General features: G+C 37.0%; 1 protein-coding gene across 6 annotated transcripts in view; it reads left to right on the top strand.

Moving 5' to 3' along the window:
* GPM6B (glycoprotein M6B) overlaps positions 1–27950 on the top strand; it is an 89393-nt gene that overhangs the window by 59539 nt on the left and 1904 nt on the right. For 2 of the 6 annotated variants that reach the window (XM_075194837.1, XM_075194836.1), the window contains exons 2-7: positions 5857–5970; positions 20864–21050; positions 21961–22117; positions 22668–22839; positions 23327–23400; positions 24715–24780. In XM_075194837.1, the coding sequence (XP_075050938.1) occupies positions 5857–5970; positions 20864–21050; positions 21961–22117; positions 22668–22839; positions 23327–23400; positions 24715–24780 (770 nt within the window). Of the gene's footprint in view, positions 1–5856; positions 5971–20863; positions 21051–21960; positions 22118–22667; positions 22840–23326; positions 23401–24714; positions 24781–26612; positions 27516–27950 lie in introns of those variants that run through there. The other 4 variants (XM_075194841.1, XM_075194839.1, XM_075194838.1 and 1 more) reach the window with 3 other exon arrangements.

The raw sequence follows: 27950 nt of genomic DNA, 5'->3' as shown, positions 1-27950 counted from the left end.
ACACAGTGAAGATACAGATGATGTGGCTGACATGTAATATATAGTGATGGTGTTTTAATGTAGAGCAAATTGTGTATTATCCCTTTGCTCTATTGTGTAAGGCAATATTTGCATTACACAATAGCAAGGGGATATTTGAGTCTCTAAGTGACATAATCTGACTATCTCTATCATAATGCCATTTGATGGATAATTCTTCTGACAAAGGTTACTTTTAGTTGTTTTACATAACTGGTGAATACTAAAGCTGAACACAAAAGAAACGTGTTGCTTCAGCCATTACTGCTGTTTTGGTTGGCTTTCATAGGTTGCTAAAGTATCTTGGTGTCCACCTATATGATGAGACATTTGCTGTCAAAAGCATGTTTTTGTTTATTGAGTTTTGTCAGATTGTCACGTTTGGTGGAAAGCCCCAGTTTAATTCTAGAATGGGACCAGAAACTAGTAAAAATATTCTGGCAAAGCGAAAACTTGCATCTGGTGGAGTGACGGTATATCAGGTTTACCTTATAATCTGTGGGTTCACCTGCGTGTAAACAGCTATCCACATGGTTAGAACAAAAGCATTCATTAAGAATCAGAAGATTGAACGGAGCAAAAAAACCTATTTTGTGAAAGATCTTCATCAATGAAACCTTCTTTTTTTTTTTTTTTTTTTTTTGTTAAGAATGTATGACGGTCATGGGTTTGGAGATGAATAAGCCCTCTTGTTAAAATGTGACATATTGGTAACAATGTTTGTTTGATGTTCTAAAACCAGATTTGTCTTGCTCTTTTTTTCCTCCTTCCGTGGGATTAAACAGTTATGATCATTTGATTTAAAATGCAGCAGATGCTAGAGTGTGGGATGGTTTTGGTTTGTTTTTCTAAAAGTGACCTGTATAAAAGAAGATGGTTGTTAGACCAATACTGTGCAAGTCTGAAGCTCCCAACGTCTGCATTATAAAAAAAACAACCCATGACACCCACGTCGGTTAGGTCAGGACGTAAAGACCACCCTATGCTCCCTCTGAATGCCAAAATAGACACGATAACTGCAGTAAAACAGTTCTTACCATTAACCATGACAATCTAATGCTTCCCACACACAGTAAGATATTGATTGATCAGTATGGTCAGTTTATCAAACTAACAAGCAACCATTGTACCATATGTGGACTCCATCATATCTGTCAAAATTTGGTTCCATCTGGTATGGTTGGACACACTCAACTGATGACCCTATGGCACTGCGTGTATATTAGTACAGCTTAAGCGCACTAGGACTATGAATTCTAGGAAAGATAATTATTTGTGGTTAAATATTTTCAAGACTGTCCTGGAATTAGTGGGCCATGTAAAGAAGTAGATTGTGTCGTAATATATGGGAGTCTGGAAATTCTATGGGTATTGGAAGTCAACAAGGACTTTGTTCAGTATGCAAAGGCCCAAGGTCATAGGTCGAGTGCTTTTTTTAACGGTCATAGATCTCCAAGGTGGCGTCTAATATTTGTCTTAATTTAAAGTAGACAATGAGTTATTGCTTATGTAATACACAAGTTTTCTTAATCAACACTGAAGTGGTGACATCAGAATATACTATTTATACAGATATCACTTACAAGAGTTTATATTAGTGTAACGTGTTATAGAAGAGTAATGCTTGCAAAGTGATTAAAACTGTATAGCAGTAGTTTTTGTATGTGACCCTCGTAACTAATGAACTACACATAGCACATCCTGCTTTTACTCCAGAGAGACCCCGGTATTCTTATTTAGTAAGCAGATGTGGATGAAAAACTACTCTTAAATAAAACATAATAACTTGCCCTTTCTTCCCTTTTTAGACATAATTAAATCATTTTATATAACGTATGTTACTGTAGTGGTAATACTAAGCGACAAATACATAACATTCCTGATGAAATTCTTTACTTAACTACTAGTAACTCCTCCTTGCAAAAAAAACAAAACAATAGAAAATGGCCGAACTATTATGGGGTTTCATGGTAATTTGGGGTTGCCATGGTAATCCTAGTCCTTTGCCTTACCATGGTACTTTATCATAAGGGTGGGACTGAGAAGTTATCAAGTGTCATTTTGTTTTTCATAGCAGCCTAATCCCCACTGAATGCTTTCCTTTCAATCCTAATTATGTATTGTAACTCACACATTTAGGGGGCATGGCTTAGCAGCACTGAGGCTGGTCTGATCTTGTTTGTACCACAATCCAAAATTGCTAACCCCATTCCTGTTTGTTCTGCAAAAATCGTGCCTGGACTGTGATAATTTGGACTGTTAAGGATTTGCTAAATATGTCAGAGCATGGAAACTGTATACAGATCCAACCTCTAGGCATGTTTCACAGCCAATGTAGACACATTTACCTGAGATTATGGTCTGTCTAGCATATGCTTGTAGCACAGACACTTTTTAATACATTTTGAGGTAAGTGTGCCATTTAAGTTCTTATTTCAATAAAGACTAGTGTTTTGAATAAAGTCCAATTTTCTTTTGCTCTTTTTTTGTAAGTATGGTATGGGTTAGCACAACTAGGTATAGATAGAACGATGTGGTCAGGTAATTGTGGTCTACATTTAAGTATTTCTGAAGAAAAAGGTCCAATGCAGAAACAAATTGTGTGGCAGACCAGCAGTAGCTATTTCAATAAGCTCCACACCCACTTCTGACCACAGTTTTACATATATATCTCTCCAGTGTATATGCTCTTGAAAACAGTGCTGCATATAATGTACAGTGTAACTACCTTTGCATTATTGAGACTTATGTAGGGGCAAACGCAGGATTTGTAGAAGGGGATTTCCACACCACGCCACCAGTGGGCGTGACCAGCATGCCATGGGGGTGTGGCTATAATTTTAGACAGTGCTTGGCTGCTCTTCAACTCTTCCTATCCCCATAATATACATGGGCAATGCTGCGTGCACTACTGTTAGGCGCACGCAGCTTTCCCTTTTCAAGCAGAGCTGTGTGAAGCCGGAGCAGGGTCCAGCCACCTCAATTATACAGTGCCCCAGGCTTAGAGGGGGTTTCCAGGCACTAGGAAACCCCCCTTTGGTTTGCCTATGTTATAACTACTGTAGAATCACTGTGTATACCCAATGGGGGAAAAAACAGGATTTCATTGCTTGATTAGCACAATGATTTCAATTAAATCATGATGATTTATACCAATTAAATAGTGAGGGTTACAGCAATTAAAAGCTTGGATAATAGTGAAACTGCACCTACTGACATTGCCTCATTTATGTAACAAACATTAGGGGGTTCTATTAGAGTTTCGTCTAAACAGCAATGAGCAATGTGCATTAGTTGTGTATGAAATTGTTTAAGGTTAATGTTTTTGATATTAAAAGGTTCTAAAAGATTTTTTTTTTCTAGAATCTGTTTTTCTTGTTTAATTACATATTTACCACAATTTTTTTGTAAATTCTCTTTATACAAGATAACAGAGGAGTACAGCATCAAGGGTTTCATTTTCTATCTAATTCTCCTGTGAACACAACATAAAATGGTATCATGATTAATACAATGAAACATTAATTACCCTGCTGCTCTGTATTATTATAAAATCATCAAACGGAAACTGTAGCCAAAAAGTTGTCCATAAAGGTGGTGGTGTTAAACGTTATTTGTTAGTGTTGTGTACTATGGAGTCTAGTTGACTCGCCACCAGATTTAATGCATTGATTGTAGAAATATAACGTTTGGCAAAGGTTCTTGCAACAAATTTTGTTATTTACCATTGCAAGTTTTGGAAACGGATGCGATCAATTCATTTTAGAATGTATCTGTCAGTAGGTAAAATCAGATTATTGAATCACTTTTCAAATGATTTTGGAAAGATTTTGGGTGCAATATATTTGGTGAAAAGAAAAGCCTGTTTCCACAGCAAATTTTAATAAATGCATTAAGCTTCTCCCCCACCTTTTAAAAACAGCCAGGGAAATTAACTGCTAAATGCTAAGCCTTTGTATTATAGTGCATTTAACATTGATGTTTCCGGAGTACCAGTGAGCGTCAAAGATAATTGCCAAAAATAACAAGAATCTCCCGTTAAATCCCAATTTTCCAACAAGATCGTTTGATCTGCTTAGACTTTAGTCTGTCTTTACCATCCATGAAAGCTTTGATGCTGTGCAGGCCTTTATTAGGACATTGGCAAAATGGGTTCTTTTTCTCATGGAGCGATTTCCATGAATGATATCTGTGTGTTATACTGCTTGGCTTTTATTTCTTTGATGCACAAATGACAGCACAAAAGTTTCAATAAAATACTTGAGCCCAGCACTTCAAAAGAAACCATCACACTGCCCATGTGTTACATGTTTTTGATAAAGTCAATTTATATTTTCAGTAGTAGAGTTTTAAGAGCCCCAAAAAACGTACAAAAAATAAGTAGTTAAAATTTTGATCAGTGTCGTGATGAAGTTGTGAATGCGTACACATGACATGCTCAAAAGTAATAAAATTAATAGTTTTACACGCAAAAAATAAGGACTAAAGTTAATTATTTTTTTTATGATAATAAAAGTCCTTAATTGTGACTTTATTAGTACAGTATAGGAAATGTCATAATAGAATCACCATTTACTTTAAGGGGCTGAGTGCCAAAACCTATTGTGGCACTTAGCCTCGCAACTTTTTATCTCTAAAGCATTTTGTATATAAACACAAAGCTGGTAGGTAGGTAGGTGTATCTACCTAACTTCACAATTTTCTGTAATTCCAGGTCCTAACCGTTGTACCAAGCAGTTGCAATTATCTAGCTCATGCAAACTGTTTTGCAGGCTACAAAATATGTATGTTGAAAATATAACTTATTTTATTACACTTTTGCAAATCGTGTTGCCAGATAGCATGTAACACATGGGCAGTATGATTTATACGCATCCGATTGGCACGGTTATTGTTCTGAATACCTTACACCACTGCTGTCAGTTGGGTATCTGTGAATCGGATGTTTTAGTACCATATAGCCTTAAACAAATATGGTGATTGGGACTGGCTGTGAAGAGTCCAGTGCTCAACTGTATTCTGAAACAAAGTCAAACATGAGACTTATTTCTAGTTATTTTCCAAATATGCAGCTGACTCATCATCATCATTTATTTATATAGCGCTACGAATTCCGCAGCGCTGTACAGAGAACTCACTCACATCAGTCCCTGCCCCATTGGGGCTTACAACTAAATTCCCTAACACACACACTCACAGACAGACAGACATAGACTACGGTTAATTTGTTAGCAGCCAATTAACCTACCAGTATGTTTTTGGAGTGACGTATAACTTTTTCCTGCATTTCTAGAACGATCCACCAACCAATAACCATTTCCAAATATATCCTAGCGAGTGTCTTGTATATGCTTATGAGAGAATGACTTCCTGCAATTCAGTGGAAAATTAGAACAACTGGGTACTGTAGCTTAAGTAAACGCGCTTGGGTCTGTCGTGAGATTAAACAAACCGAAATGGACCATTTGGTATTTAACTGTCAGCAACAAACTGTTTCAAATTGTAAATGCACCTACTCAAGAGTTTGTTTATAAAATTACTATATACGGTATCCTGTAGTCGATGTTACATTACATAGCCACTTCATTTTGTTGTTTTATCAACCAGCTTTTTTTCTGCTGTCCTTTTTTTTTTTTTTTTTGTGTTAATGATAAATTGTCTAGTCCAATTCTCTATCAGGCTGTACTAAACTTGTATCCAGTAGATTGTATTTATCTAGAAATGTAGATGTAAATGGCTAACCAGCATTAAATGGTTTTACTAAAACAAATGAAATGTGGATTTGACTCCAAATGAAATGCAGGAGTACACTGACTTTTTACCACCTAAAATTGGCAGTGAACAGCAGCAGACCAGAAATGGAAATTGGCAGGTACCACTGGATGTGCGGGAGTTCAAGGCCACAGCAAGTGCCAGCCATGAGCGACAGTATGGGTCCCTTGGGGACTGGAGGTAAATAAATGGATGAGATGGTATCAGAGTTCACATGCAGTGCAGTAGGCAATAGCTATTGCTTTTCCCTACTGATTGTCTAGCTCTGCAACTGAATTTGTGTCTTGCAGACAACTTGTGCCTATTAAATGTGACTTGTTTAAAAAAAAAAAAAAAGCAGTTGATGATATTGTTTGATGAAGACTTGAAAGATATTTAAACCTCAGTTGAACACTGACTATTTGGGCACCCCTGTTCAGATGTCATGTTTCATTGCATCTTTAAGTTGAATATAAATTAACACTTGCAGGGTACAAATATAAATATGACTTATTTCTGCATGCTTCAATGCAAACGAAGAAAAAAAAAATCTACAAATATGGTAAAAGTTTGGTTACTGTTGGTCGGTCAGTTTGTAATAAAACCACCTTTATAGCAGATAATTCAGCTTCCAAACATTCCAGGCAGCCGGCTAAGTGCCTTTCTAGTCTTGCTTTAGGAATTGGATCCCACATTTTTGCAGAACTCTTGTAGATGAGAAATATTAAGTCGTCTTCCATGCACTGCATGTCTGAGATCCCTTCACAAATGTATAATTCTATTCAAGACTGGGACTGTGAAGGCCATTCCAAAAACCTTAATCTTTCTTTTCTGTAAGTACTTCATGGATGATTGTGAGATATGTTTTGAATTATTGTCTTGCTGAAATAGGAAACCTCTTTTCAGCTTCAGTTTCTTTGCTGATTCCAGGACATTAACTTCTAGGACTTGTTAATATTCAGTTGAATCCATTCTTCCTTCCAACTGGCCACTTGCTTCCACCTCCCACACACTTAGTGGTTGGCAGGGGGATCTTTTCTTCAAATGTTTCACCTGTTTTTCTCCAGACTTGTTGTGGACAAAAAGATTTGGTTTTTTTTCCATCAGTCCACAGCACTTTGTTCCAAAACGTTCCTGGCTTATATGTTTTTTTGTTTTGCATACTTCAGACATATTTCCTTCTGACCTAAATCTTTTTCGGGGTAAGGAATCCATACTCCGTTGTCAGCTGATCCTCTCTGCAGCGATAGGTGGGAAATGATTTGCATATCTGACCAGTTTACAAGCTGTTCTATCAGATAATTTTCTAGGTCTTCGAGATCTTGCATCAACTCTTCATTTACTCTTACTTTCCCTTCTTAATGATGTTTCTGTCAGTGGAAATTCCAAGCTAGAAGTATTTATAGATCCTTTTATAGATCGGGTCTACATTCAATTATCATGTCAATTATTTTTATTTTGATATCTACTATCAACTGCTTAGTGGGAGCCCCTGTTGAGAGTAAGCACGACATCCCGAGATGATGTCAGATACGGTTATTATTTAACTCTGGAATTGTTTTCACCTGGTTTAATATAAAGCTTAAGTCATTCGATAAAAACAAAACTATTATAAAATCAACTGCAAGGGTGCCTGAACTTTTACCCAATGCGTTCTCTGTGTTGTTTAAGCTGCTAAATTCAGCAAATTAGTCGCAGCTGTCTAATGAAATATACGGAAATATCATGATGATATCCCTGTCTTATTTTCTGAAGAAGTTGATGTTTGTTTGAAGCTCGGACTTATCATTAATTAAAATAAAAATGACATGATAGGGATTGTAATGCTCCAAGGTCTGCTGGGGCAGAATTGTGTGCAATGTGCTTTTATCCATCAGTCAGCAGAAACGTTTCCTTGGAAACGATTTTAAAATCTGGTAACTGTGTATTACATGTCTTTTAATACAAGCAGATATGCCATCAGCAATACCATATAGATATGTTTTCACCCATACAATTAAACAAGTTTTTCTTGTTTCTGGTTTGATTTATAACTTTACACTTCGTGCCATAGAAAACTGATCAGTAGCCGAGAGGCTGGGACAATAGATTGGCTATTTCAAAGACATGTTTTATTGCCCCTTGCCTTATAATGTGTCTAATACTCACTAGCATGGCTTCTTACTCCTTTCCTAGTACTTTGAAACATGGTTTAATGTAAAATTTAGGCAATATTAAATATATGTTAATGATTCATTAAGATATGTCTGGAGTAACATAGTAATTGAAACTTCCCTATCAAATGTCTAGGCATGTTCATTTTTAAAATAAATATTTTAGAGAATTTTGGCTAGTATGTTTTGTTTATAAGATAGTATTTGTTTGTAATGTACTGTGTAAGGTAGATTCACACTTATCCTTGTCTGTTTACATTGTTGTCTGATCTAAATCACAGTCTCGCTTGTTATGGGCAAAGAACTGTTTTTGGTTCAACATAATATACTGCCCCCTCTGGCTCTGTTCGGGAGTGCAGTTGTTTCAAGTGAATAGTCTTGAACCTTAAGAAACAGCAATAACACCAAGTTTCACAACTATTTTTTCTTTCTTCTAAGAAAATATCTGACAATTGAAAAATGAGTATACCTCTGCCTCCAGTGAATTACATATTATACAGGAAGTTCCAAAAACCTGAATGGAATAATGATTTCTGCTGTCCAGTGGTCATATCATACCAACAGACATGATAATAAGGTGTAGCCTCTTATGTTCAATGTGACGAGCTCTGATTCACAATTTAATATATGGAATATGGGAGGTACTGTGCAGACAGACCAGTCATTTCTTAATGTAGTTCAGTATATTTTATATACAGAAAACACAGTGACCAGCATTCCTGATGCTCATCATCATCATTTATTTATATAGCGCCACTAATTCCGCAGCGCTGTACAGAGAACTCACTCGCATCAGTCCCTGCCCCATTGGAGCTTACAGTCTAAATTCCCTAATACACACAGACACACACACAGAAACACAGACTAGGGTCAATTTTAATAGCAACCAATTAACCTACCAGTATGTTTTTGTTTTTGGAGTGTGGGAGGAAACCGGAGCACCCGGAGGAAACCCACGCAAACACGGGGAGAACATACAAACTCCACACAGATAAGGCCACGGTCGGGAATCAAACTCATGACCCCAGCGCTGTGAGGCAGAAGTGCTAACCACTGAGCCACCGTGGAGCCCATAAATTCCTGATAATAGAGTTTGTGTGTGTGTGTATTACAGATTATCACACATGGTCTTGTTCAATTGGCATCTGAAAATTTTATTAATATATAATGTTACACAATGTGCAAATATTTTGATTTTGTCTTACTTTTCTAATTATATTGATACATGTTCTGTAACTGCTGCATATCTGCACTGGCAGTAGCACCTACTTGTTATGCCCCATGGCATTAGTTACTTTATCTGTATTTTCTCAAGTTAAAACAATTACTATAAACTTGAAATTAAAGAAAACTATTGTAGATGACGCCATGGGTTGACCATAGACATAGCATGGTCAGCCCTGGCTTTATGCCTAGTGAAGCAATTAAATCCTACACCTCGGCCAGAACTTGGGGGATGTTCTCAGGAAACAGGATTACCATGCAGAGTCCATGATCTGCTTCCTAAGCAGCCTGGTATTGAGAAAATACATGTGCCCGACTCTATGACAAATGCTTTCTTCTTCTTTTCAAATGAGGTCACTTGACAAACAGGTCCTTTTATAGGCTGTCATCTCCTTCAATGTTTGTCTTTTTCTTTTGTGGGAGAAAACCATTCCCCCTTTCCTCCACATTTCATTTTTTTATTTTTTTTTCATGTAAAATCTTAATTTTGCCCCATATCTAAAATACCCAGTTACTTCTGTTTCAGTATTTAAATAGCATTGGTGCCCCTAATAATGTCAGCCCCCGTTTAGCTGGGTCTCCTGTGAATGTGTTACATTTGCAGCCAGGATCACAGACAGCACTGAGCGAATCACTGGACTGTTATTAACTTGTTTCCATGGCGACGGCCGCTCACAAGCCTGAGGACAAAAATGTTTTTATTCTGTTATGTTGAACAAAAGGGCTCTGCTGATGCTGTGGACAAAATGGTCTTTGAAAGAAGAGACATTGATGTGTTTGTGCTTTGTAGTTTATATTCAGGGTTATTTCCCAACTTCTGTACCCCACAAAGTAAAAGGGGGGGAAAAGTGTTCATTGTTTTATGATTTTGTTACTGTTTAAGCTACTTCCTCATTTTCTGTTTTATTTCAATATTTTCTGTTAGTGTTTTAATACAATGAACATTTGTAAACGGCAGTAAAGGCAATTTATGGCTAGAAATTTAATGCAGTGTACACAATACAAAAACCTATTCCTTCACCTTGCTAACTGGATGGGAATTACCCATTTGGCTGAGGCAGTGGCCTGGAAATGAACTTTTAGGTACTGATGAAAGTGTATGGTCCGTCTTATGCTGTGCTAGCGGTGTCACATCCTATGCTGAGTATACTACAGAACCCCAACACACTTTACATATCAGACCCATAGGTTTTTTGCCCCTTGTTTCTGAATCTTGATCATTATAAGTATTAGTTGTCATTACATGACATTAATGAGATAAGGCTCTCTTAAAAACTAGGACATGTTTTTAATAATATTTACCATGAATAAATATAGCTGGAACGGTTGACACAATCCATGGAACACTGTCATTGTATTAATATAGAGCTTTGTCAGATGGAATGGGTTATGTTCCATAGTGTATGTATGATGTGTATCATGATCCCTTCAATATTCAACACTGTATTATATGTCGGGGTTTATAAATAAAGTATATTAACAACGTTCCTGACAACGGAATAGTTCCCTTTTCATTACATTAGAAAAATACACCTACCTAATAAACGGCGATTTTTCTTTTTCCTGCCCACTAACTTTTTGTGTCTCTATTTTTTTCTGTAACATTATTAGCCCTTGTATTTTGTGTGTTTTTACACATTCACCCCACCATAATGTAAAGATAGAAGACCGTTTACTGATGTTGTGCAACCAACACGTTTGTAAACTCTGTTGTTATTAATGTGTCTGTTGCAAATTACATACTTCACAGAGTAGGGGTTAGTGCAGTTTCCGTGTGACATGGTGATGTCATTGGGATATGTCTTCATGGCACAACTTTCTGCAGGTGTAAAGGTGATATCCACTGGTACAGTAACTTCCAGAGCACTTCCATAGATGTGTATAGTGATGGTGTCATCTGAGCATTGTCAGTCTTGTCTTGTGGTTGGGCGGATCTGAGTACTACGTTGTGCTGTTAAACCACTGTTTGTGACTGAGGAGTGGTGCACTTAAGTGGGTAGGGACTGGGTTACCAGATGGTGCTAGTCACCAGGGACAGCTGTTGTGTCCTGGCTTTTATTATTTTATCCTGTCACACCAGCTCTTGTTAGCCGGGAAATGCAAAATTACATATCCCAAAGGGAGGCTTTGTCCTTTTGATTTTGTTTCATTTTGCTAAAATTTACATTTCGTGTATCTAGCCATGTGTATACATTCAGCAAACTAAATTATACTTTTTGCTGAAAAGAAAGCTAATCTAATAGGTTTTCTGGACGTTTTTGATAATATATATATACAGTTTGGTAAAAAACCGTTTGTGTTCTGTATATGACCCTACTCTGCTTTAGTGGTAGGAATATCATGTATTCTAGGCACTCTGACTATACTTATGAGTAATGGCTGCTAAAGTTAAACACCAGGGGATATATTTACTAAACTGAGGGTTTAAAAAAGTAAAGATGTTGCCTATAGCAACCAATCAGATTCTAGCTGTCATATTGTAGAATGTACTAAATAAATGATAACTAGAATCTTATTGGGCAACATCTCAACTTTTTCAAACCCACAGTTCAGTAAATATATCCCCTGGTTTTGGTTCAGGTCTGTTTATTTTAATGCATACCAACAAAGAAGAATCTGGGAGAAAAGCAAAAAGGAAGTTCATCATAAAGCCAATGGTGAGCTCACTTATCCTATACTCAGTGGGTTACATTTGGAGGGAGATTCAGTTAGCCACATTGTTCCTCAGAACATCGCGGGCGCGGGATTTGTGAGGAAAAATTAGCAGATAATTTACTGTAGTAACAGTAAAAATGCGCAGCCGCAGTGTTCTGAGGAACGTCCCGGCTACTTGAATCTCCCCCTTAGTGTTTCCGTGGAGATTGGTCACGTGAAATTTACAAACATTGTTAAAGGTATAAATGTAATATTATAACCATAACTAGCAAACTGGCGTTTGCTTTAATTTTCTCACTTGGTCTTGGCCAGGCCTGGACAACCTGTGGCTCTTCTGGTGGTGTGAAACTACAAGCCCCAGGATGCTTTGATAACCAGTAGCTGGCAGGGTATGCTGGGCCTTGTAGTTTCACAACACCTAGACAGGTAAAAGCTCAGTTGTTACTATTGTTTTAGTGCAGATTTTTAGTTTCCATCAATATTGGTTACTAACCCTTTGAGTGTGTATAATTGCATGAATACCATGATAACATACATTGTTCTATAAAAAGAAAAAGGCCTTGCGGAAAGATGACATGCGAGAATTAGATTGTGAGTGTCGGTGGCGGTCATAATTCTGGCACTGGAAATGTCGACCCTTAAACCTACATGTTGGCACTTAACCTTAACTACATGGACATGTAGGCAGACTAAATGCTGACAAGTTCACAATGTCGATAGTGTGATTGGCGACATTGACAAAGTCGCCAATCACAATGGCGACATTAAAAGAGTAATAGAGACGGATTTGTGGTATAGTCGCTGGACCTGCCTCCATTACTCTTTTAATGTCGCCATTGTGATTAGCGACATTCTCAACGTCGCCAATCACACTATCGACATTGTGAACCTGTGGGCACAATGGAACTGTCAGCACTTGCAGGTTAAATGCCAACATTTCCAGTGTGGGAATTACATACCCCACCCGTTAGTATCTGCAAACTAAATAAAATGTCAGTGGAAACGTATTCCTATTACAGAGAAGTGCTGAATGATTGCATTACTTTGTTTTGAGTTGGTCTTCCACCTTTCCTTATTCCAGTTGACCGTATTGTAACAATCACACTAACAAAGGCAATGATCTGACAGTGGACTATCATATTTGTGGTCAATTGATTTAGAGTAATTGCTTAGAAATTGACTGCTAAGTAAAAGCAAATGGGGAATCAAATAACATCAACCATTAAGTGCTTAGGGAGACGAGGTGAATGCTCAGAATGACTCATGAGGTCTGATCGCTTCTCTGTGCTCATGAAATTATGTTTTAATGTAGCCAGCCACTAGCTCACTGTCAATTACATTAGGGGTTGAGAACCATATGACATGAAAATCAATAGTGCCTATAAGACCTTATTTACAATTTATTTTATTATGTAGTAATTAATAAACACTGTAGTAAAATTGAGCAGTCAGGCTGAAGATAATACGCTGTTTTGTCCAGTTTGAGAGAGATCTGGCTGTTATTTGGGTGTAGTTTTTTCTATGAAATAATGGATACTGGCTAACAAATAAGGTTGTATGTGCAATAAGCAATCTGCATCCGGCATCATTGGCATAAGGAAGGGATTTTATGCAGACAACGCTTATAACGCCACTTGTGGTAATGCACTTTTGGCTTTTAAAAGCGTTCACTTTTGTCTGATATGTGGATACGTGACTTCTGTACTTTTTTTTCTTTTTAATACTAGTAGGTATTTCCTGGCACTGAAATACTATCGGTGTTTCTACACAAACACAAAATGATCTTTATCTGCTGTCTGTGGAGACACTAGTGCTAATAAGTAGCGCTGTGACCCATTTGCACTGTGAAGTATAATTGAGAAGCAGTTTGGCAAATGAAAATTATGTATAAAGCACAAGTTTCCCTGTCAAAATGCAGAAGAAAAAATATGTTTTGGGATTTGGGAACGTCTAGAAAATTAATAATTTGGAGAGAACCGTGCAATTTAACGCTTAACTACTCAAAACAGATTTTGTGCCATTTGCTATACACCATATGGCTAATGTAACAATGAGGTTATCAGCAAATGGAAAAATATAGAACCTGGGGAGGTTTATGTATATGGGGTATATATGCTCTAACTGTAGCCCAACCATTTCAGTAGCAATAACTTGTGTATGTAATGTTATTTGTGGTGTACAGTCTTCAGACATAGCTATAGAACATTAAATATCTTGTTGTTTAGTTTGGTATTTAATTATATGACAAGAATAGTTTTTGTTTTTTTTTGTTTTGTTTTTAACTTTTCTTGTTTCACACTTTTTTAAATATGGCCGTACAATATGAGAGGAAACCCAAACGCTTTGCTCCTAGCATTGAGCTTAATGAAGCAAGCAAAAGAAAAACTTTAATAATAATAGTTGTCTCAAAGTGACAAACATTAATACTGAAAATGGACTGCAAATAGGGTAAATTATTTTGTGTATGGGCTCCTTTCCCTAACCTGATCTTGCAGAGGCGTTGTATTTGGAAAATGTCTTCTAGTAGTACCTTATACAATCTCTGTGTTGTGTAAGCAAAGCTGATTAATTTGAACTTCATGATCAGTTTGTACAATTGATCCAAATTGCTTCATGTAAATCCAGCTGTATTTTAGACTAACTTGAGAGGAGTGGATCCAGCAGGTATTCTAGTAGCTTAAAAAGTTATTACTGCACCATTCCCATGGTGACCTAGACAAGTGCTTGTTTAATGGTTTAATCAGACTGGAGAAGGTTTATATTGGGATAAATGGTCATAGAGATTTGATCATAGGCTGGGTTATGTAGGTGTGTGATACGGTGTACACCATGAAACCCATTGTATTTAGTATTAATGTATACATTTATGAACTGTATTCAAATTCCAATGAGTATTTAATTGGAATATCTATTGTAACCATTCTACATTTGTATTCTAGTATTTGGATTAAAGAATTGGTGATGAGTGGTGCTTAAGCTGCCATGATAGATCCTTGTTAGCAGATGCAGACAGATATAACCTCTAAGCTTTGGAAGATTATAAAATATTCTATTTTTTGTCATCTTTGCCAAGGTCTTTATTCCATGAAATCTGTAACATTATGGTTTAAAGATGCCAGGAATAAAATCTATAAAAACTAGCCACACTATATACTCTTCTGGTGTTTTCATTCATATCCATGTTACCACAACAGCAGTATATTTCCCACAATTAATTCAGATTACAGGGAGAGCAATAGGTCTATGAATTAGTAAACATTAATTCGGGTACAGGGGCCTATTCCGTTTTCATTAATGCAGAGAAAATTAATAATGATAATCTTAATAAAGATGGCACACTGAGTAGTCTGGTGTCTTTCCATGTTACAGAGTACTTTACCACTTGGTACTCCTCTGTTCTTCTTAAGTATTAAAAGAAAAATTACCAATAGAAAATTGTAATAAGCAACATTTGTATTTTATGTTCAACTGAACAATAGGAATCATTGATCCCTATAAAAAATGGACTGTGTGTGCATATTGGTTTTGGTTTTGTTAGGAAATGGATGATTGCTCATTGTCCTACATCAGTTTTATAACTATGTCCCTGTGCTTAGCATCCTTCTTTCATAACAACAGGTGATTCCTCTCTGTAGGCCACTATCTGCCTGAAAGGCTCCAATCACCAATTTGTGAATAAAGACAAGTATATGTGCAAACTGTAGGCTAGAACAATAGGGGGGTCATTAAAAGTGAAATAAATGAAGGAAGGATACTGGTAAACTTATTACTGAATGTCCATTTTATGTTCCATAAATATTTGTGGAAGTAGCTGATTAGGAACCAGATTTCTCAGATGGAGGTTAGACATGGACATAATCTTGTGAGACTAATCTAGGTGGTGCACCCATTAATAGCTATGGAAATATATCCACAAATGGCTAGGTTTCGCATTATATTTATCATAGCTACCTGGCTCCTGGGCTGTGCTTGCTGGACCAAAGTCTGTTTGCTACACCCAGAGAAAGGTAATCACGTGGTAGGAAGAGTATGGATTAAAGATGCAATTACCAGTATGATATATTGATATTTATTTCCTGAGCCAGTGTATGTCTGCAGTGGTGTTTCTGTTTTCTAGATTAAGGAGTGTGTTGTGTATGGTAATGTATACTTCTTTATCTCATTTATTTGGCTTATTTATCACTCTTTTTTGACATTTCCAGTTGATGCTTTCAATAGTCAATATGGGCTATGCTGGTGCTTCCTTTTGCATATTGTACATGGAAGTTATGAAGCAGGGAGAGTCTGAAACCTCAGTACTTAATTGTTGGATAACATTTGCTATCATCATCATCAACAACATTTATTTATATAGCTCCAACCAATTCCTTAGCGTTTTACAATTGGTAACAAACAGTCACAGACAGTACTGGGTAATACAGACAGACAGAGAGGTAAGAAGGCCCTGCTCGTAAGCTTACAATATATGGAAATACTGATGTCTTTCATGTGAGGGACTCCATACATCATCATTCGGTTTCCTGTGTTTTGAGTCTGAGGGGTAGATTCAATTGGCCACGATGTTCTGAGGAACATCGCAGGCACACATTTTTCAGTTACTATGTTAAAAAGAACATTCGTATTTGCCCGCACCTCTGTGAGGCACGAGCAGATGAGCGCTATTTCTGTAAAAACAAGAAATCCATCTGAGGTGTTTTACGGACGTACCGGAGGCACCTCACACAGATTTTTTTTTACAATTGAATTCCCCCCTGAGAGTCCAAATTGCATTAAGTCTGACACTGTTGCACTTCATGTAGGAGTCCCAAGTTATTTATTAGTGTAATCCTCTTGAAATCTTCAGACATCATTGCTTGTTATTACCTATGTGTTAGAGTGTGTGTAAATCTATATAACTATAATTAGTGAAAGTACGCATTCTTTCAATTTTGTGTTTTTACATATCTAATCTAGTCCTTACAGATGCCTAAATTTGAGAAAATGTAATCTCATTTGAAAAATAATCCATAACAGATTTATTCAATAAAAAAAATTAGCCAACATGCATATGTCATGTGTGAGAAATTATAACCTCTCCCACTCCCCATGTGATCAGGAACAATTAGACCCAGTTCCTGGTCACATGCCCTAATTGTGAGCATTGCATTCCCCAATGTATGAACACTGCTTCTGTATTGTGGTTGCCGTTTTGATCTCGGAAATATTACATTGATGACATAGGGTCTGTCTCCATATTAGATTAGGAGAGACACAGTCTGTATCTCTGCTACCTCTCAGTAACAATAGGTCACTATTATTAGAAGTGATTTAACAAGTGCATAAATTGTGCAATAAGATACTTAAAAACAGGTGGTGGGAGAAAATGTCATTTAAAATGATAAAATCTGAAAAAAAAAATCCAAATGAAAAACAAAAAAGTCCCTACCCTCTGAGCTCAATTTTTTTTTCTCTGTTCTCCTTCTTTAGACCAATGTAATGCTTACAAAATAAAAAAAAGGTTGTTTGTTTCAGAACACCCTCTTCCCCCCAGAAAAGACAGGCTGAGAGAAATATGTTATTGCCTTTAAACGAAGGTGTCCTGAAAAGAAAAAGATGGTTTGGTCATTAAAAGGAGGAGGAAACCTTCTGGTCATCAAGAGATTAATATTGGTTTAAGCATAGTTATCAAGCCAACATTTAGAAATCCCCCCTGGACATTGTAGAAAACATTCTCCTTAATCTGGCTGAGTTGGCATACATCTGCCATCTATATTATCCAATAGCTTCGCTACTCGCTCTGTCTCTTTGTCATCTCACTGATTTTCAGTAAGACCCTACTTAATCCCTTGTTGTGAGCTGACAATCTATGGACGATAGCTTTCCAAATTTTAGCCCAGTGATTTATTGTTAACCAGACTTACATCCAAATTATTCTTTCACAAGACTGGAGGGAGTTCAGATTTTATTTCATATTTATTCTTAATCACCAATCTTTAACGTTTACTTTTGCTTCTAAGATATAATTTTCTACATGTATACCTTCCTACGCGTGAATGCTAAAAATCTCATTAAATGACCCCCTCCTGTTGGTATTATAGCATAGAGAAGTGTCATAACTTGATTGTGAGAAGAGGGCCGCCATGTTGGTCATGGCTTATTACAGGTGTATGTTTTGGAACTTTGAAAACATTGACTGCAAAGTCTATTTGACTGGACCTTTAGTGAACCAATGTATAATGTATCGCGTAATGTGCATATCTAATGAATAATGTAAACATTCTGCAATACATGCACAGCTGGCCATCAGAGGACATCCGTCATGTCAACAGTTCTTTAGTAAAATCAAACATGCACAGTAAACTAAATATATTGGAGACAGTGATAATTTGCCAATAGGTAATTTAAATGATTGATAGTTTTTCATTTTAAATATATTTCACTACTGTAATGTGACAGCTATCCACAGATTGCTCAGAGCAGCTGGGTAATGCTGGTGAAACACGTGTTTGGGAACATTTTAAAGTTTTTTTTCCATTCATCATTCCCACCAGCACACAACACATGCAATGTATCTGCAATGCACTGGAATGAGAAGTTATTGTTTAGACTATGTTCATTTTCATACAATGTAAGAAGACTTACGTCTGTAACAACTGAGGGGCCCCCACTGCTACCATTGGCTAACAAATACTTCCCATGCTAAAATATTTGCTTTAGCTGACTGATATTTACATGACCCGTCTTATCCATGCACGGGCAGACACTGCTCAGCTGTTCAGACTTGACCTGGAGTTTAACGGACCCATCTTGTGATGGATGTGTACAAACGTTACTTGTAAGGAGGCTGAAGGCATGTACAGTACATGTTGATGAGGATTTCCTTGTTACACGTAAACAGTAGTATGTTAGCAACTCTTAGTCGTGTATTATAGCCATTTGTTTGTGCATTTGGCTAAATCTAAGACTACACATTTATTAGGCTTAATTTTTTGCAAGCCAGTATTTATGTTGGGAATGGTGGTCACACGATAAAACATAATTTTGCTTGTTCTAACTATTGGTTTACTACAAGACACAACTTGTACTTCCAGTAATTTGATGATAACATGGAGCCTTTACACTCCTCTTTCTAAACCGGGAAAAAACAAGTTGGGTTCCAGAAATGTACAGCTGTTCTTGCTTTATTCTCAAATACTACAGAAAAGTACAAATATGTGGGATAATACACACACTCTAATTATAAGTGACAGAAGAGTACAGAGATCACAGAACTGAGGTGAGGTTTCACATCCCTGTATATCACAGTAGGATGTGTAGTTTTTCTTATTATGCATCTATTGAATAAAATAAAACACACTTTAAAAATGAGATTGATGCATGTTGAGCTCTACCATCTCCTTTAACAGTACTAACATATCCAGCTCTAATAATAGCTTTAACAGGAACCCACGGAGGTGATACTTGGGTAATCTGAAGTTCTGTTATTGCAGCTTCCTCTCTCTCTATTGAATAAGCTACATCTCTGGGGTTATGTAGAGGGGGTGGCATTTACATTGTTTCCCAAGAACTTGCTGTTTTCCACCCCTCTGGTCTCTACTGTCCCCTTATAGAATCTGGTAGATATGCAAATTGCTGTGTGCCTCTATCTCAACATAGTGTGTTTGGGAGCTTCCAGGTGACATAAACTGATCTGTAGGGATCACAAGGACAGTAGAGACCAACGTGTGGGATGATGATGTATTACACAGCATGACTCCTCCTATAGGTATCTCTGCAACAGACTGTATTGGTCAATTGATATATTGAAATGTTATTAATTATAGAAAAACGTATATATTATAGAGCTTTAGACCAGAGTAAGAATATGTATACACTTATATAGCAGTTTGACTTACAAACTTATATTCTAGAGAGGTGCATTTGGTATCCGTATTTCCACATTACTTGTCTGCTCGTCCAGTATGTTACTCTGTGTCTTTCCGTTCTCCATTTACCTACTCACATCATAAAACTAGTTCTGTCTCCTTTACCCCTGTCCTAGAGGTTGTTCTATTGCAACCCGATTCAAAACCGGGGACACACTGAAAAGCAGTAGATGACTCTAGTGAAACCCCTTTAAACTACACATTTTAAAGGGGTATTGTTACAGTATTAATAGGACCAATATTCTTTAATGCAATTTCGTTGTTTCTCTTTCAAGCTAGTATCTGCTTGCACCATTGGGCAGTGTGTCCACTGTGTAGCATGTTATGGTCTGTGGTTATGCCCTGACATATCCCTCTCCTTACCCTGATGTGGGATTTATGGGAGCCTCTATATGCATACATGTTGCATTGAAGCAATATGGTCATTTGTTAGGGATTATGAAAGTATGAATGCTAGTTTAAAGGGTTGCACATTTCTCTTATAGAGTCTGATGTATACTGTGTGTGTAGTTTCCTACAAAATATAAACTGTGCTGTGCTGGAGACGTCCTTCTCTAATTTACAGAAGAGTTGTAGTGGGAGAGAGTTGTGTGTTTGGGAGTGTCTGCTTTACAGTGTGATTATCCCAGAAGACTACAAAGTGATGGAGGGTCACCCCCTGAGCCCACCAGGCAGTATTAATGTCAAGCTGCGCACAGTATTCTGCCACTAGGATTTGCTTTGTCTGCCAGCGCCTCATGTATAATGAGGTATTTTGTGCTGATTAAACCTGCTGAAACCTCCGCATACTCATTTGCTAGATTTATGAGGTGGGAATTGCAAGCGCCTTGAAGTACTTTTATATAAACACAAAAAGGCAATTTAAACATTGTTCATGGCCTGCTTGGACGTCTATGTTTTAGGCATATCTGCCCCATATACACAGTGCTGTCTAGATGTAGAGTTTCTCAAGGTTTTATAGAGATTTGGTGGGGTTTTTTTCCCCCTCTGTTCCCAACATTGCATCCTTTGTTTCTGTGTAGAAATGACCTAGATTCTTGTTAACAGAGGAAGATTGCTTGCAGCTGCAGCACAGCTTGAGACAATGGCTGCTGTATGCACTTGTGTGATGTAGTCAGCATTTCCACTCACCAGGGCGTGTCCTCTTTCTGTCTGCAGGTTGCTTTGAGTGCTGCATTAAGTGCTTGGGAGGAGTTCCATACGCTTCACTGGTGGCCACCATCCTGTGCTTTTCTGGAGTGGCCCTCTTCTGTGGCTGCGGTCATGTGGCCCTCACTGGAACAGTAACCATCCTTGAACAGCACTTCTCATCGAATGCTAGTGACCATGCCCTTCTGACTGAAGTGTAAGTATGGACCCCACAGAGCTAAGATGCCAATTACACCACTTTTATTACAATAATTACATTACATGTAACTCAAACCTTGCATTTAATTCCTCGCCCCATTTGCTACAAAATAATGAAATGCCAATTATGTTATGTATTAGACAACAATATAGTGTATGATTAAACGGAAATGTAAAAGTGTTTTCTTGGATTCCAACAGGCTACATAAAGTGCCTGTTTACAATATAATATGTACATATATATGCCATTTATTACAAACTTGGGTCTCCATTGTATCCTATACTGCTGCAAAGCCTGGAAAATGTAATTAGCAAGCCAAAGAGCCCTCCTACAGAGATGGAAATCCCTATATCCCCAAGTGAAGCTTCAAGGTGCAGAGGGTCTGTTGCGGGTGACCGTCGCAGGCAGGGATGCAAGAAAAGGCCAGGAATGCCGCAGGTCACCGGTGGCTAGAGAGCCGATTCATGGCTCCTTAGAATTCCCCATGTGTTCAGGGAGACTCCTGAGCAAGAATATTTTGTATTGGGGAAGGTGGAAATGACAAATGTATAGCAGGATTTTCAGATGGCTCCCTGCTGGAGTGGTAGATGATGTGTATGCCCCCTCCCACTTCCCAGTTTCACAAAGTATGTCAACTCTCAGTGACTGGAAGACCTAACAAAAATAATGTACGTTGTAACCGTATTATTTGGAAATTATTATAGTATATAGTAACGGTGTACTCCATAATGTTCCTCATCCTGTAACATTCATAGTGCAAAGGATATCTTCATAATGCCTAATACGTTGTCAGTGTAATTGTCTTTTAGGAAAAACTTATATTTTTATGGGTAGAATTTGTTCACTGAAAGACCTAGACTATTAAACTTTATGAATGTAGTGAAACTTGCTTGCCATTCTATTGCAGAATCCAGTTAATGCAGTATGTCATCTATGGAATTGCATCTTTCTTCTTCCTGTATGGAATCATTCTGTTGGCAGAGGGTTTCTATACTACCAGCGCAGTGAAAGAATTGCACAGCGAATTTAAAACTACGGCATGTGGACGATGCATCAGCGGAATGGTGAGAGCTTGGAATGCTGGGACAGCACTGCGTCATAATGAGAATGAATGATTGAATTGACCTTTGAAAAGTTAGTCAGAAGAGACAGACTTATTTGTGGTAGTGAGCACATTATAGTCTATTCTGACTGCCAATTATACATTTAAAAAAAAAGGTCAACTTAACAGACAACCATATAGGTAAAATGACAACGGGGTCTTATTTTTTGATAAATTGTATTTTTTTTTTATTTTACTAAAAAAAACTGTTCAGAAGTTTTTGTAAACAAGTATAACCAAAGTATGATAGAACCAAACCAGCATAAAATTCAACGTGAAAATATAATTATTTGCTGTTGAAACCAACAATGTGTGTGGTCTCATTATTAAAATGAAAACACCTGTGGAAATGAAGATGTTCTATAGAATTTGTGGTTGGAATGTTTGGGTTTGAATATTTAGATGAATAATCTGTCTCCTATAATAGTTGTCTATTTTGGATGTGCTCTAAACAGAAATGTATTCTTACAGTTGTCGTGTACTTATGTTTTATTGCTCTTTCTTCTTGTTAGTTTGTGTTTCTTACCTACATCCTGGGGGTGGCCTGGCTAGGAGTATTTGGCTTCTCTGCAGTTCCTGTCTTCATGTTTTACAACATGTGGTCATCTTGTGAAGTTCTCAAAGGATTGCCTGTAAACCTGACTACTACAGCGGATCAGATCTGTGTAGACATCCGGCAGTATGGTACATAAACTCCCATTCTTTCTCTCACTCATATATTTACTGGTTTACCCATAAAAGTCTTATGCTTCTTAAGGCCTGAGCAAGAGTCATTTTAAAAAGCATATAATGGTCTACTAAATATAGGCATGTAGCAATGTCTCAGAACAGAGCCCACTCTTTGAAAATGACCAGTAACTTGTGGAATGTCAGTAGAAGGGTCTTCATCCATGGCCTAGAGACAAAACCTAATTTCCTGCAACACACAGCCAACCGGTTGGGTACAGTAGGTGTATAATGTTTGTTTAGATTTTGTCAAGGTAAAAACTATAGATAGTTTACCATATTAGCTGCATTGTAGAAAATATTCAGTGTCTCTACAAATTGGCACAATTCTATTTTATGTGGGTGTATGTGAAGGAACACAGATGGCCAGTGGGTGGAGAAATAGAGAAGACTGTATGCTGATCTGTTTGCAGAGGATTGAATGATTGTGTATCTTTCTGTACAGGTATTATTCCATGGAGTGCCTTGCCTGGAAAAGCTTGTGGATCAGCTTTGGAAAACATATGCAGTACCAATGAGGTATTTACACTGGAATTCACTGAAAACAAAGTATAATACTTCATGTTGAATTACACAAAGGTGTTTTGCCTACATTATTGTTTTGGGGCAGCAAACATATACATATTCACAGTTGTTCATACACTTTCAACAATACCTACAACTTCTCTGCTTCATCTTTGTTTTTGCAGTTAGAGGCGCAGGGTTGATCCCTAACAAGTATAATAATCATCCGTGGCCCAGTAACCTTTCACAGAATCCTTTCAGAAAACACACAGGACAGAATTTTCTCTCCAAACATATATGTATGCCAGTTTTCCTTTCATAAAAAATGTTAATGGTGATTAAGTACTTAAGGTATTAAAAATAAAAATGTTAGATTTCACCTGTTACTTCTAATAACATATTTCACAGTAGAGGGGGTGCAATATTTCCATACATCCCAAATGTCCTGATATAGGCCAGACAGCCCTGATCAACAACTAGGATGTTTGTCCTGACTGCTGGGTATGTCCCGCTCATGGCTGTTTGGGGGTATTGCAATCATGCCTACATTACCCTGATTTAAAATGGAATGTTGGGAGGTATTTGACATATAGTATAGCTGGTTTCAGTGGGTACGAAGATTCATCAGTTCCACTGTGACATCAGAGCACAACGTGATAGCTCCCAGAAAAAAATGATTTTCTTTTGCATAGAGCAAACCTGTTCAACTGTCATTCCTCAAAGTTTGCTTGTGTGGACTTCAGATATGCTACAAAAGCCAAAGCTTATTTTGTCACACATCACTTTGTATTTATTCATTTATTTAAAACAACCATTTAAAAAAAAAAAAAAAAAAGTTGTAATATTGAAGACTGAAGTGATGTCACTACTCGCCATTATATAACGTATGACATTCCTGTGCATTGCTTATTTATTGTACAGGTGATAAGCACACTATTAACACATGTATTACACTCATTTCTTTTGTGATGTTACATCAAGGACGTGGCGCTCATTCCTGTCTTCCACATGTAAGAGCATTGAGCGCGCCTGTAGATGCAGGTTTTGTCTAGCTCAGGTGTTACACGGGCAGGCAAATAATCAGGTCGTGCCAGGCAAAGATTTGTCTCGTTACTAAATATGCTAATAGATTATCGGGTGTATTTAACTTGCATTCTTGCATCCTCATCTGGTTATAAGAGATATGTCTGTCGAATATGTATATTTTTATATATATGTATATTTTTATACATATTTTCATATATAGATATATATATATATATCTATCTATAGATATAGATATATAAATAAATGCTTCCCCTCAGTTACTACTTTGATTTCTCTTCCCAGTTCTACATGTCCTACCATCTCTTTATTGTGGCCTGTGCTGGGGCAGGAGCTACTGTTATTGCCCTGGTGAGTATAAGTTAGTCTTGAGTACATTATGCATTTATTGTGATTCTAGAATTTAAAGTCATTAGACTGGATTAAAGGTGGCATCACACTGGCGGTACCAGAACCAGAGCTTTTAGATCTCTCAGCTTATAATGCCTGCTTAAATGTTCTGTGTGGCGGCCTATGTTCAAATATAATGTATGTATTTTAATTGGAGAGCGTTTTTATTGAGCTCTTTGGACACTTGATTTAAATGCCTGTGTGACATCCTCACCGTTTGACTAATAAAATGAATAATTTCATTTTGGAGCAAATAAGCATGAAGGTGGAAAGCACCAATGGGACACAACCTTTACAGTACATGTTCAAGGCTCATAATAATTTCAGTATATTGTTTCTACTGTCCTATATAAATTAATGCTTGCCCTTCAAGAGTTAAATTCAAGTGCACAATCTTCCATCTTTGAGAAATATCACCCCCAAATAGTCTAGTTATGGTCTGTTCATACCAAGACGGCACATGTAATATGGATGACGATATAATAGCCATACAAGCTGCCCACGTGTAAGCAAACCATATACCAAAGACGTAGGCCCTTGTAAAAATTAGAGGGATGGCTTTTGTCTGTGGCCCTTGTTATATTATTCTAGAGATTTCATACACTAATTTTTCCTAAATAGGATCAAGGCACACATATATTCATTGGATTTTTTTAAATGTGATAGGATTTGTGTTAAATTGTGTTTTCTCTAATTTACAATTCATTTCGACACAGTGAGACGGTTATCATACTTATCACAAATGTATCTGGAAAGAAAGCCAGAACTTGTATAGTCTGCATTTCTAGCGGAGCAGTGCCTATTTTGTTGTAGTATATAAAATGGACAGACATCATTTCCATGCGGTGGTAATCGTTACGATTACCACCATATCGACACCGAGGACTCCTCCAATAAAAATGCAACTCTGTAAAAAAACAATGTTAAGAGAAGCAGACTTATCTGCATATCGACGATTGAGATGTCCGATCGCCGCAGGATACTGACCGCAAGTGTCTGCAACTACTGAGGTGTCCGGCAGGAGACTTTAACGTCAGCGTGACTTGTATCCCTTTTAATTTAAAGCGGCAATGTTTGGTTAGGTGTTTAAACACTTAACCTGCAGGGTTTGACATTACCGCTTTAAGTGAAAAGGGATACAAGTCGATCGGACATCTCCAACGTCGATATGCAGGTAAGTCTGCTTCTCTTAACATCGTTTTTTTACAGAGTCGCATTTTTATTGGAGGAGTCATCGGTGTCGGAATATTCAGCACAGATGACTCGTCCCCAGCCCGATCCATGGGTGTTTATTAATATACTAAAATAATGCAGCTGAATGCTAAGTTTTATGCTGCAAGGTATTATATAAGGGAATGTAACTGAAAATGAAATAGGAGGTGTTCTATTTTTTTAAGTGTACTACATACAATAAATTACGATTAGATCATGAATGTACAATATTGTCTTGTTTAGTGTGCTTATCTTTTTGCTATGGGCTTAAAATATTTTTTTCTTATTTTATAATAAACAAAAATATTGCAAACTAACAAACAGAGAACCCACTCCTTTGAGGGGAATAAATTAGATTGACTGTGTCCATGTCACATATACACATGTCTATGACAAATACTGACAAAGACCCAAATACTGTGTCTCTTTAATCCTTTCTATTCCTGCCCATTGAGAACTAAATCTTTGATAGACAACCTAAATCTTCCCTGATTCAAAAGCATGAATCTGTAGCCGAGTGATGTCCGAGGCATTAGTGTGCCATATCTTACACTCCTTTTTATTTTGTTCTTTTCCACCAGCTGATCTACATGATGGCAACCACATATAACTATGCCGTTTTGAAGTTTAAGAGTCGGGAGGATTGCTGCACTAAATTCTAATCTGTTTTAGTCACAGCATTAGAGAGACTGCATTGTTGTAGCTTAAACTACCACTGACACCCTGGACTAAGTCTAGCATTTCAAATTTTCTATGACCATTATGTTTTTTTTTGTAAATAGCAAGTGTCACTTAATAGCCTTGTGGAGGAGTAATAAAAAAATGATTGTATGTAAACACAAAAGTGGATGAGATCTGGCTAAAATATGTCACTTAAACAACAAAGCACATTCATTTTGGCATCTCCTTAATGATATCTAGAATGTGCCTTTCTGTCTATCCAACATCCCCTAACTGTGGTACAATTATACTGGTAAACGATGGAGTATGATTACTGCAAAACACAGCAACATATGCAGAAAATATATATATATATATATAAAAAATATCTTTTGTATGAGCTCTTACTAATCAATAACAGAGACTTAACTTACCCAAACCTGCCCAAAATATTTTTTTTGATTTTTCACCGGAACATGCATTTGTACAATTTAAGTAAATGTTAGCAACAGACTATTTGTTAGCCAGATCTCGACAAAGAACATTGAGGCAAGTAGGCCTTTGACCACTAGATTGAAGTCCAATAATTTGATTTGCACTTAATGGAGGCGACTCTGGCCAGGGAAGTGGGAAAGAAAGGAAGTGATGTAATGTGTGACAGGAAATAGTGCAGAGATGGAATTATTGTGTGACCAAATTATCACTGGATACCAGGTTCTTTGACATGGAAGTTTTGAAAGAAGAATATGAGCACTAGCAATGGATTCATTTTTATAACATATTTTTGTAGTTGAATAAAGTGGCAATAAACACTAATTTGTGGACTGCATGCTTCTGTTTATAAACCATTTACCTCCACAGGTCATTTAATATATGAAGAACAATTCTACTTAATGGACCATACGTATTTTCTATTTTAGTATGTCCTGATATGTTTTTTTGCACTTATGTACATGTATCTATTATAGAATATTTGTTTGATATATATATAACTAAATAAAGTATGTTTTGGTTTCATTTTTTTTATTGGGAGGTGTTTGTTGCTTTAACCAATTTGCAAATATTTTTACTATAAATTCATTTTATTTCTGGCTTACTAACTTATTTAGTTGCTTTTCTCACCTTTGTCCACCATAGTATACAAAGTGCATGGCTGGATATAAGGTTACTAATTTTCACTAAAGAGTTACAAAAGATTAACATTTGTATTTACTTTTATTAAATTACTACTACTTTTAGTACTCTAACAAGCTTCTTGC

The sequence above is a fragment of the Mixophyes fleayi genome, chromosome 2 (genome assembly GCF_038048845.1).
Source record: "Mixophyes fleayi isolate aMixFle1 chromosome 2, aMixFle1.hap1, whole genome shotgun sequence".
Lineage (NCBI taxonomy): Eukaryota > Metazoa > Chordata > Amphibia > Anura > Limnodynastidae > Mixophyes > Mixophyes fleayi.
This window is presented reverse-complemented; position numbering and strand designations above follow the sequence as displayed.